The 12,935-nt window shown below is 39.5% G+C and overlaps 1 protein-coding gene across 1 annotated transcript in view; it reads right to left on the bottom strand.

Moving 5' to 3' along the window:
• The window catches only part of DNAH11 (dynein axonemal heavy chain 11), a 351,912-nt gene that overhangs the window by 295,308 nt on the left and 43,669 nt on the right, over positions 1-12,935 (bottom strand). The window contains 1 exon segment of the mRNA XM_045495056.1: positions 416-532. Within this exon segment, the coding sequence (XP_045351012.1) occupies positions 416-532 (117 nt within the window).

The raw sequence follows: 12,935 nt of genomic DNA, 5'->3' as shown, positions 1-12,935 counted from the left end.
CTATGATGTCTTATATCTCATGAAACATAGTACCCAAAATGCTATTTGTTTCAGAGTAATGAAGTGGCCAGGTAAACCCAACACATGTAAACAACGGTAAAGAAAAAAATCTTAGATTAAGAGGTATTTCCCACTTTTCATGGAGGCTTAATTTTCAATCAGGATTTCATTGGCCATGCCAACCTCACTCTAAAGGTAACAAGAGCTACAACACTGCATCTGAGAAAAGATCAATGCCCCAAAGTCCTGACAATGACCTTGTCCAGGGTGCACATCATTCATCAGAGCAGTACGTAAAATTTAATTCAGGGAGGTGAATGCAAACAGCATGTGACTGGTTAATAGTTTACCTGGATCCGAAAGGAATGTATTCACTAGGAAAATATTTTTTAATGATAGCTTCTTCAGAACTAACCTTGAACGCAGCTTCTAAACCATTGCTGTTAAAGAAACCTTCACAAAGAATTGTCCCAAGCCTTCGGTCAAATTCCAAAGTTTTGGACTTAAACACAACATAATCACTTTCAAATTCCTGTAAAATTCAAAGGCAAATAGTTTATGAGAAAGTATCCAACAGTGAAAATAGCGATCACCGAAGCATGACCTGCCTCCCTCCCTCTCCTTCCCTGTGACACCCTTCCCCCTCCCCTTCTCTCCCCTCCTCCTTCTCCCCATCTCTCTGAATGTTTCATAGTAGGATTCCAGGGAAGAACAAGAAAGAACTTATCTAACTGTTCAAAACGGGAGCATTATGGGAACACTGAGCATTTAGCACTGCCAGCCTGCGTTTCCACTGGCCTTTTCACCGGCGCAGACCTCGACATCAGCATTTGGACCCACGGTCTGTTGTCCTCCTCCCAATCCATTTTTTTTTTTTTTTTAATCAATGATAAAGCAAAGCTTTTCCGAAAATAAAAAAGAACCCATCTTCATTGTAATTTCAGTATACCTATAAGTTTAAAGAGGATGGTCTCTCATGGAGCAGAAAACCTACCCAGAAACACTATTTCTTCAGGCGAGAACAAAAATCACAGGTCTGTAAGAAAGCATCATTAGTGATACGGATGAAACACAATGCTCTTCCATTTTCCCTGTGTGTTAATATGCAGTTAACAACCCCCAGTTTCCTCCTAATAATAACCACCCACTCCCGTGATTAGAAAGAATGAAATCGTGAAAGAATAACTATCATCTGCATGGCACAGCAATTCACGGTCTTCACCGAAGAAGTTCCAGAAATTCACTAACACTTTGGGCTTTCCAGTCATGCTGCCCCTAGACCGTGTACCACCCATTTAACATCAGGGAGTCCTCTGTTACCTCTATAAACAAAGCCTCATCTATTAATAACAGCAGTAATACTGATGGCTAACATTCAGTTTTCTGTTCTGAATGCTTTCCAATATTAACTCAACTTGCACAAACACCACATGATGTAGGTGATATTGTTTCCGCCTTATATGGGACAAAACAAACTCAGGGAAGTTAAATAACCTGCCCATAGTCACAGCAGAACCAGAGCGTAAATCCTGGCAACCTGACTCCAGAGCCCACATTCCAATCACAACGTTTGTAGGTTTCTACGAAGGAACACCCCCTGTGCTGACCCTTTAACACACCCTGACAACAGAGTGCAATGGCAACGTTCTAGGGCTCTGTGTGTCATATATCACAATGTTATATTTAGCATCTAGAGGAAGTCTCTAGGTCTGAACAAGAGATAGTCTCTTCATTCAAGATCAATGACTTTTAAAAGTAAACACAACTTCCCAACAAGTCTCGACAAGCCTAGCTTATCTCTCTTCTCAGTACAACAACAAGAAGCTTACAATTTCAGATGCTCAAGTGTTTGAAACAGTTAGTAGTTAATAGCGCAAGGAGGGGAAAATGCGAATCTCGCTCCCAACTATCTCTCTCTCTCTCTCTCTCCTAAACTGTTTTACTCATTCAACCCAAATTCAGAAGGTCAATGGCACCTCTCCCCATGAAAGTCTCACAGATAATTCAAAGTCATCTTGCACAAATTTGAATTCATCATGTTCTCTAAAAAGCAGCTCTTTTTAGACACCCGAACAGAAATTTCGGCCACCTCCTTTGCCCCCTTCTCTCTTGGTCAAATGCTATCAATCTCTTCTCTTAACCACCTTGTGAGTACGCCGACTATGCTCCCTCTTTCCAGGCATCACTCTGGTCCAGATCACCACTACCATTCAGCTGGATTTCTGCTAAACACTTTCTTTGCCTCTGTTATTGTCTCTATGAATAATTCCTCAAAGTGCCGTCTAAATAAGCTTCCTAAAAAAAGAAATATTATGATGTCACTATTCATAATCCTCCAATTCATAATCCTTATTTTTTAAGATAAAGTTTCAAAAGTCTTACCACACTCTATAAAACCCTATGTGATCTGGACCCCCTTTCACACTAGGAACCAGCCCCACCTGCCTGGTCATACCCATCCTCTCTCTCTGAAGGATTCAATTTTCCACTAATCCCTTCCTTTTTACCCACTCTTCACCTGCCTAATGTGTATTTATTTTTCAGTTCTATTTATCTTTCAGGTACTTTCTCAGTTTCCTCTCACTTCCTTTGGCAAAGGGGCTCTTCACAAACATTCTCCTAGCGCTCTGTATTTTTCAAATCCTAGCACTGAGCCCACTGGATTAATGCCTACCTGTATTCTCCCCTGGAGTCAAAACTCTGGGAGTATAATGAACAGGTTTAGTAGTCAGAGTCACAGTCCCCATACTTAATGGGGTTCTTGGCACACACGTGTTTCTCAATAAATACTCATTAAAGCATTAACAATATGCTGGAATTACTCAAGGATCATTATAAACTTTTTTTTTCCACCTTGGCAACTGCAAAATTGCCCTTATTAGTGACATGAGAAATTACTGAAGTTTTAGCTAGAGAAATGCCCTGATTTGACTTAACTCCTAAAAGGCACTCGTGCTACTGGGTGAAAAATAGACCCTAATGGAGCCAAGACAGGGGCTAAGCAGTTTCGGGGCAAAGGCAGTAATTCAGGTCAGAGATGAGATGTGGGTATAATCTCAGGGTATGTCTGGCAGAACCTGCTGTTTATCATGGGTAAAAGAGCAAGACCGTGAATGACTCCAAAGCTGTGCATCACATGTGCCATCTAATGAGATGGAGACAAGGAAGAGTAGGTTGGAGTACAGGTAAAGGAGAGGTTCAGTTTTGCAAGTTTATATTGAGATGTCTATCAAATATTTCAGCTCAGATGTTGAGTGGGCAGTTGAACATATGCTACGTGTTTGGGATTTAGAAAGACCCTTAACCATTACGTATAATGTGCGACAGGCTTTTGGAACATGTTCTTTATGCAAATTCAAGAGGTTACTCTGTTTCTATTCTGAGAGTTTTCATCAGAAAAGGACACTGAATTTGGTAAAATGATTTTCATGCATCATTTAACATAATCATTCTTGTCTTCTTTAAAACTGTTAATATGTGGATTTTCAAATATTAAACCAGCTTTGCATCCCTAAAATAAACCTCACTTGCACATGGTATAGGTCCTTCTTCTGTGTTGCCAAATTCTGCTTACTAATACTTTGCTAAGGATTTTTAGCTCCAGATTTATGAGGGAAAATAGTTTGTACTTTTCCTTTTTTTTTTTTTTTTTTTTATTATCTGCTCTGGTCTGGTAATCAGGATAATAACTACTAGCTTCATAAAACAAATTAGGAAGTGTTCCCTCCTCTCGTATTTCTGTAAGAAACTGTGTAGAACTAATATTAATTCCTAAATATTTGGAAATAACTGAAGAATTCTCCAGTTAAACAGTCCGGGCCTGGATATTTCCTTTGGGGAAGTTTTTTTTTTTTTTTTTTTAAGTTTATTTATGTATTTTCAGACAGAGACAGAGGGAGAGAGGAGCAGACAGTGAGGGAGAGAATCTCAAGCAGGCTCTGCATTACCAGCGCAGTCTGATATGGGGCTCAAACTCACAAAACTCTAAGATCATGAGCTGAGCCAAAACCAAGAGTTGGATGCTTAACCGACTGAGCCACCCAGGAACCCCCCTTTGGGGAAGTTTTTAAATCACAAATCCATTTTTCTTAGTAGTTACATTATTCAAATTTTCTATTCATCACAGGGAAAAAAAAATGTCAACCACATGTGGTGATGGATGTTAACTAAACCTACTGTGATCATCGTTTCTCAATCTATGCTCATGTCAAACTCATGTTGCACAACTAAAACTAATTAATCAATGTTATACGTCAAATGTATCTCACTTTAAAATTTGTTTCTGGGGCGCCTGGGTGGCCCAGGTGCTTAAGCATCCAACTTCAGCTCAGGTCATGATCTTGTGGTTCTTGAGTTAGAACCCCACATCAGGCTCCCTGCTGTCAGTAGAGAGCCCATTTCTCATCCTCTGCCCTCCCTTCTCTGCCCTTCTCCCACTCACACACTCGCTCTCAAAAATAAACATTAAAAAAAATTTTTAATGGCACAAAAACAGACACTCAGATCGATAGAACAGAATAGAGAGCCCAGAAATGGACCCACAAACATATGGCCAACTCATCTTTGACAAAGCAGGAAAGAATATCCAATGGAATAAAGACAGTCTCCTCAGCAAGTGGTGCTGGGAAAACTGGACAGCAACATGCAGAAGAATGAACCTGGACCACTTTCTTACACCATACACAAAAATAAACTCAAAATGGATGAAAGTCCTAAATGTCAGACAGGAAACCATCAAAATCCTTGAGAAGAAAGCAGGCAGAAACCTCTCTGATCATGGCTGCAGCAACTTCTTACTCAACAGGTCTCTGGGGGCAAGGGAAACAAAAGAAAAAATGAACTACTGGGACCTCATCAAAATAAGAAAATTCTGCAAAGTGAAGGAAATAATCAGCAAAACGAAAAGGCAACCGATTGAAAGGGAGAAGATATTTGCAAATGACATATCAAATAAAGGCTTAGTATCCAAAATCTAGAAAGAACTTATCAAATTCAGCACCCAAAAAACAAATAATCCAGTGAAGAAATGGGCAAAAGACAGGAATAGACACTTCTCCAAAGAAGACGTCCAGATGGCCGACACATAAAAAATGCTCAACATCACTCATCAGGGAAATACAAATCAAAACCACGATGAGATACCACCTTACATCTGTCAGAATGACTCACATTAACAACTCAGGCAATGAAAGATGTTGGCGAGGATGTGGAGAAAGAGGATCTTTTTTGCATTGCTGGTGGGAATGCAAGCTGGTGCAGCCACTCTGGAGAACACTATGGAGGTTCTTCAAAAAATTAAAAATAGAACTACCCTATGACCCAGCTATTGTACTAGGTATTTATTCGAGGGATACAGGTGTGCTGTTTCGAAGGGACACATGCACCCCCATGTTTATAGCAGCACTATCAACAATAGCCAAAGTATGGAAAGAGCCCATCGATGTCCATCGATGGATGAATGGAAAAAGAAGATGTGGTATATATATACAATGGAGTATTACTCGGCAATCAAAAAGAATGAAATCTTGCCATTTGCAACTATGTGGATGGAACTGGAGGGTATTGTGCTGAGTGAAATTAGTCAGAGAAAAACGAATGTCATATGACTTCACTCATATGAGGACTTTAAGACACAGAACAGATGAACATAAGGGAAGGGAAGCAAAAATAATGTAAAAACAGGGAGGGGGCAAAACATAAGAAACTCTTAAATATGGAGAACAGAGGGTGACTAGAGGGTTGTGGGAGGGCGGATGGGCTAACTGGGCAAGGGGCATTAAGGAATCTATCCCTGAAATCATTGTTGTACTATATGCTAACTCATTTGGATGTAAATTTAAAAAATAAAATAAAAATTTTATCTATTTCTCATTGGATGAGCTGTGATAGTTCTGGTATTTGAGGAATCGGTCCATTTCTTCCGGGTGTCAAATTGATGTGTGCAGAGGTTGTTTTTTGTTGAAATATTCCCTATTATTCTTTTGATGTCTGCAGAGAATGTAGTGGTAGCTCATTTTATCCCTGATACTGGTAATTTGCTTTTTCACTTTGTCTTTTCAAAGAATTAACTCTTAGTTTCATTGATTTTTCTCTATTTTTTAAATTTCATAGATCCGTTCTCTTTACTGTTTCCTTCTTTCTAGTTGCTTTGTTCTTTTTTCTAGGTTTTTTGTTTGTTTTTTTCCTCTAGGCTCTTAAAGTGAAAACCTCGACTACTGTTTTGAGACTTTTTTAATCTATACATTCTGAGTGCTATCACTGTCTCTCTCAGAACTGCTTTGGCTGTTCCCACAAATTTTGATAGGTTCCATTTTCAGTTTAAGTTCTCTATATTTTATTTCCCTTGACACTGTTCTTTGATTCATGGAATATTTAAAGATGTGCTTCTCAGTTTCCAATGTTGAAATTTTCCTGTAAGGGGCGCCTGGGTGGCTCAGTCGGTTAAAAGTCTGACTCTTGGTTTCGGCTCAGGTCATGATCTCACAGTGTGTGAGTTCGAGCCCCGCATCAGGCTCCGTGCTGACAGCACAGAGCCTGCTTGGGATTCTCTCTCTCTCTCCCTCTCTCTGCCCCTCCCCCACTCACTCTCTCTGTCTCTCTCTCAAAAATAAATAAAACTTAAAAAAATTAAAAAAAAAAAAGAAAATTTCCTGTTATGTTTACATTATTGATTTCTTTTTGATGCCATTGTCAACCAAGAACATATTCTGTACAATTTCAATCTCGTACATTTGTTAAGGTTGTCTTATGGCCTAGATATGGCATATCCTGGTATATGTTTCCTGAGCACTTAAAAAGAATGTGAATTCTGCTTTTGTTGCGTGGAGTGTCTTATAAACATAGATTAGATCCTCCTGGTTGATGTTAGTGAGTTCTTCCACATCCTTGCTCATTTCTGATTCACTTGTTCTTTCAATTTCTCAGAAGGGGCCAATGAGGTCTCCAACTTGGAATGTGAATTTGTCTCTTTTTCTTTTCGGTTCTATCAGTTTTCAACCATATATTTTGCTACTGTCTTCTTTGGCGCATACACATTTAGGATTGCTATGTCTTCTTGGTGGACTGACCCTTTTATCAAGGGTGTACAAATCTACAATATAATTTTAATCTACAAATTTGATTATATTTAAAGCAAATTTCTGAAATAAAGCATACAGTAGGGTCATATTTTTTAGTACACTCTGGCAAGCTCTTTGTATTGGTGTATTTAGATCATTTACATTTAAGGTAATTATTGCTACATTAAGGCTTAACTGTCAATTTTTTTTGTTTCTTTTCAGTTGTTTTCCTCCATTTCTTACTGTCTTCAGCTCTAAGTGTTTGAATTTTTTTTAGAATTACATTTGATGTAAATATAGTGTTTCAAATGTAACTCTCTGTATTGTTCTAGATTTTATATCTAGATACATTTATAAATTATTACATTATGTGTCCATCAGTTATCACTCTCTAATGTCATCGTCTTTCACCAGTTAAAGTATGAAATCTTACCCTCCAGGGGCGCCTGGGTATCTCAGTAGGTGAAGTGTCTGACCTCGATTCAGGTCATGATCTCACAGTTTGTGAGTTCAAGATCTGTGTCAGGCTCTGTGCTGACAGCTCAGAGCATGAAGCCCGCTTCACATCCTGCATGTCTCCCTTGCTTTCTGCCTCTCACCCACTCCTGCTCTTTCTCCAAAATAAATATTAAAAAAAAAATTTTTTTTAAATCTTACCTCCCACAACCAATGAGTCAAGGAAGAAATCACAAAGGAAATCAAGGCTATCTTGAGATGAGTTCTAAGACAATGGCAGAGTAAGAGTAACCTGAGCTCACTTCCTCCCATGACACACATTTAATGTAAGTCCTTCGGAAAATGATCTAAAGATTAGCAGAACAGATCATCCACAGCTAAAGACAAAGAAGAAGACACTTTGAGAAGGGAAGGGGGACAGAGATGCAGTTGAGCACCAAACCCCCAGGGGAGGGACCCCCAAGTGGGAGGGATGTCACAGGTGTGAAGGTCCTCCCTGAGGAATGTTATCAAGCCACACATTAAGCACCCCAGGCCATGGGGATCTGTACCTAAAGACCTGCTCCTACAACACTTGGCTTTGAGAAGGGCTGCACTCCAGGAGAGGCAGAGGATTACAGGAAACTGAGACTGTTCTTAAAGGACCAGCACACTGTACCATTATGCCCAAGGCCTAGCACAGAGCAGCAGTTGGTCAAGCCACCTGGCTTATAAGTGAAGGAAATCTACTGACTTAATTTTAAGACGTGTGCTGAAGGGGAAGGGATCTACAAGAGCTTTCTCAGAGAAAGAAAGTGCTGGTGGGTGCCATTTTTCTTGCCCTCCTTCAATCTAGCTGGCTGGATGCTTGCCAGAGCTGGTTCTGACACTCTCCATCTGTACTGCTAGCACTCACTGTTGACCCCAGAATTCCCCTGCAGACCCACCCTGCCAAGTGGCTCCCGTCCCCGACACACCTGGCAGTCCTGGCCGGGACTGGCACCGCACGCCCCTTCCAAAGAGGCTCCTGGGGGTGGAGGGGCATGCCCACACAAGCTTACCCTGATCTCTCAGCCAGCTATGCCAGGAGCTAATCCTACCCACCAGCCAGCCTGTAGCAGCTATAGCCGGGCCTCTCAGCTGGGCATACCAGGGGCCAGCCCTTCCCACCAGTACACTCCCAGTAGTCACAGCCAGACGCTGCAGACAGATGGGCTGGGGGGCAGCAGCACTCACCAGCACAACTACAGCAGATGCAGCCCAGGCACAACAGGAGGGTGTATACCGCCCACACAGGGAACACCACCGGACCACCTGGTGCTGGGCACTAGGGGGCACTGTACTACTGGGCTCACAGAATGCCTTTTAAATAACACAAACTTCAAGACCAGGAAACACAGCTGACCTACATAATATATAGAAATAAACAGAATGAGAAAAAATGAGGTGACAGAGGCATATGTTCCAAACAAAAGAACAAGATAAAATCTCAAAAAACAACTAAGTGAAATGGAGATAAGCAATCTATCTGATAAAGAGTTCAAAGTAATGATGCTCACTAAACTTGAGAAGAGTGGATGAAATCAGTGAGAACTACAACAAAGAAAGAAAATACAACCTATCAGAACTAAAGAATACAATAAAGGAAAAATACAATGAAGGAATCAGCAGATTAGAGGATGCAGAAGAATTAATCAGTCATCTAGGAGACAGTGTACTGAAATGGACTCAAGCTGAAGAGCAAAAAGAAAAATGAGCATATAGTAAGGTACTTCTAAGACAACATCAAGCATAACAACATTCACCTTATAGGTGTCTCAGAAGAAAGAAAAGAAAGAAAAGAAAGAAAAGAAAGAAAGAAAGAAAGAAAGAAAGAAAGAGGCAGAACACTTATCTGAAGAAGTAATAGCTGAAAATTCCCTTAAACTGGGGAAGGAAATGGACATCCAGGAAAAAAAGAGAGAGTCCCAAGCAAGATGAATCCAAGGAGGTCTACATCAAGACACAAAAATTAAAATGTTAAAAATTAAAGAAAAAGTAATCTTAAAACAGGAAAAACAATTACTTCTGTACAAAGGAAATCCTAAAACACTATCAGCTAATTTTTCAACAGAAACTTTGTAGGACAGAAGGAAATGGCATGATATATTCAAAGTGCTAAAAGGAAAAAACCTACAACAAAGAATATTCAACCTAGCATGCCAAGTTATTCAGCATTGAAGGAGAGATCAAGTTTCCCAAATAGAAGAAGTTCATCACCACTAAACCAGCCTCATAAAAAATGCTAACAGAACTTCTTTAATCAGAAAAGGCAAGGCCATAGATAGAAGAAAACTATGAAAAGAAAAATTTTCACCACTAAAAGCAACAGGAGTGTACTACATCAATCACTTACAAGGCTAGTAATGAAGATTAAAACAAAAGTCAATTCCTGGATAGAGCTGGATTGTATTACACTAAGCAAAGTCACTCAGAGAAACACAAATACCGTGATTTTACTCATATGTGGAATTTAGGAAACAAAACAGATGAACGCATGGGAAGGGAAAGAAAGAGAGGAAAGAGAGAGAGAGAGACAGAGAGAGAGACAGAGAGAGAGAAGGAAACCATAGACACCCTTAACAATAGAGAATAAGCTGAGTGTTGATGGAGGGAGGTCTGTGGGGGATGGGCTAGATGGGTGATGAGTACTAAGGACAGCACTTGTTATGGTGAGTGTTATATGTAAGTGACCAATCACTAAATTTTACTCCTGAAACTGTATTACATTATATGTTAACTAGCTATAATTTAAATAAAAATTTGGAGCATAAAACAAAAAAACAAGGTAATTCTATCTACAATAATTGGTTAAGGGATACACAAAATAAGATGAAAAATTTGACATCATATACATGAAACATGCAGTAGGAAATAAAAATGCAATGTTTTCAGAATGTGTTCAAGCTTAACTATCACATGTGCTACATACATAGGGTATTAAATATGAATCTCATGGTAAACACAAACCAAAAATCAATGATATACAAAAAATTTACAGAAAGGAATCCAAGCAAAACATTAAAGACAGTCATCATCATGAGGGAGAAGAGCAAGACAATACAAAAGAAATACAAAAACAACCAAAAAAAAAAAAAAAACCCAATTAAAATGCCACTAAATACATACCTATCAACAATTACTCTAAATGTAAAAGGTCTAAATGCTCCCATCAAATAACATACAGTGAATGAATGGAAAACAAAATATGACTCAACTATATGCTGCTTACAAGAGACACACTTCAAGGGCACCTGGGTGGCTCAGTTGGTTAAGCACCCAACTTCAGCTCAGGTGATGATCTCGTGGTTTGTGAGTTCCAGCCCCGCGTCGGGCTCTGTACTGACAGCTCAGAGCCTGGAGCCTGTTTCAGATTCTGTGTCTCCTTCTATCTCTGCCCCTCTCCCACTTGTGCTCTATCTCTATCAAAAATAAACGTTAAAAAAAAAAAAAGACACACTTCAAACCTAAAGATACATACAAACTACAAGTGAAGGGATGGAAAAAGTATTCCCTTCAAATGGAAGTGGAAAAAAAAAAAAGCTGAGGGTAGCAATACTTATGGTAGACAAAAGAGGCTTTAGAACAGTGACTGCAGGAGCAAGGAGGTGGCTCAGCCAGTTAAGCATCTGACTCTTGCTTCTGGTTCAAGTCATGATCTCACAGTTTGTGAGCTCGAGCCCGAAGTCAGGCTCATGCCAACAGCATGGAGCCTGCCTGGGATTCTCTCTCTCCTCTCTCTGCCTCTCCCCCTGCTCACATGCACTCTCTCTCTCTCTCTCTCTCTCTCTCTCTCTCTCTCAAAAGAAACTTAAAAAAAAAAATTGACTGCAAAAAGAGACAAAGAGCATTACAAATGATAAAGGGATCAATCCAACCTGAGGCTATAACAATTTTAAATATCTATGCACCTAAATATATGTTTAATAAGGGGTGCCTGGTTGCCTCAGTTCATTAAATGTTAGACTTCAGCTCAGGTCATGATCTTGCAGTTCACGGGTTTGAGCCCTGCAGGTCAGGCTCTGTGCTGACAGCTCACAGCCTGGAGCCTGCTTTGGATTCTTTGTCTCCCTCTCTGTCTGTCCCACCCCTGCTCATGCTCATGCTCTCTCAAAAATGTGTGTATATCAAAAAAATTAAAAATACATATATTGACATGTAAAGCAAATATTGACATAAAGGGAGAAATTGACATTAACACATTAATAGTAGGAGACTTTAACATTCTGCTTACATCAGTGGATAGGTCATGCAGACAAAATCAGTAAAGAAAGAGTGGCTTTTAACAACACAGTAGGCCAGATGGGCCTAAAAGATATATACAGAACACTCCATCCAAATACAGCTGAATACACATTCTTTTCAAGTACACACACAACATTCTCCAGGATGGGTCATTTTAGGACACACAACAAGTCTTGATAAATATAAGAAGGATGAAATCCTATCAAGCATCTTACTGACCACAACAGAATGAAACTAAAAATTACAAGAAAAACTGTAAAATACAAACACACGGAGACAAAACATGGTACTAAACTACCAGTTGGTCAATAAAGAAATCAAGGAGGACATCAAAAAATATCTGGAGACAAAAACAATAACAAAAAAATGTGGACACACAATGGTTCAAGATCCTTGAGACTAAGTTAAAGCAGTCCTAAGAGGGAAATAGAGTGTGATACAGGCTTTCCTCAAGAAATAAGAAAAATCTCAAAAAATCTAACCTTATACCTAAAGGAACTAAAAAAACCCAACAAAGCCTAAAGTTAGAAGGAAATAATAAAGATCAGAGAGGAAATAAAGACTAAAAAAAAAAAAGAGAGAGAGAGAGAGAGATCAAATCAATGAATCTAAGAGCTGGTTCTTTAAAACAATGAAATGAGAAACCTTTAGCCAGTCTCAACAAGGGAAAAAGAGAACTCAAAATCAGAAATAAAAGAGGAAAACAGGGGCACCTGGGTGGTTCAGTCAGTTAAGAGTCCGACTTTGATTCAGGTCATGATCTCACTGGTCGTGTGTTCAAGCCCTGCCTGGGGCTCTGTGCTGACAGCTCAGAGCCTGGAGCCTGTTTCAGGTTCTGTGTCTCCCTCTCCCTCTGCCTTTCCCCTGTTCATGCTTGCACGCTCTCTCTCTCTTTCTCTCTCTCAAAAATAAACATTAAAAAAATTAGAAAAAAAATTTTTTTAAAGAGGAAAACAGTAACACAAACAACAACAACACAACGAACTCCACAGAAATAGAAAGGATTAGAAGAGACTACTATGAAAAATAATACCCCGCAAAGCAGACAACCTGGAAGAAATGGAAAAATTTCTAGGAACATGCAATCTTCTGACACTCAATCAGGAAGAAATATAAAATATGAACAGAACAATTACCAGTGAGAAAAATGCATCAGTA

The sequence above is a fragment of the Leopardus geoffroyi genome, chromosome A2 (genome assembly GCF_018350155.1).
Source record: "Leopardus geoffroyi isolate Oge1 chromosome A2, O.geoffroyi_Oge1_pat1.0, whole genome shotgun sequence".
NCBI lineage: Eukaryota > Metazoa > Chordata > Mammalia > Carnivora > Felidae > Leopardus > Leopardus geoffroyi.
Note: the sequence above shows the minus strand (reverse complement) of the source record. Positions and strands in the feature narration are given on the sequence as shown.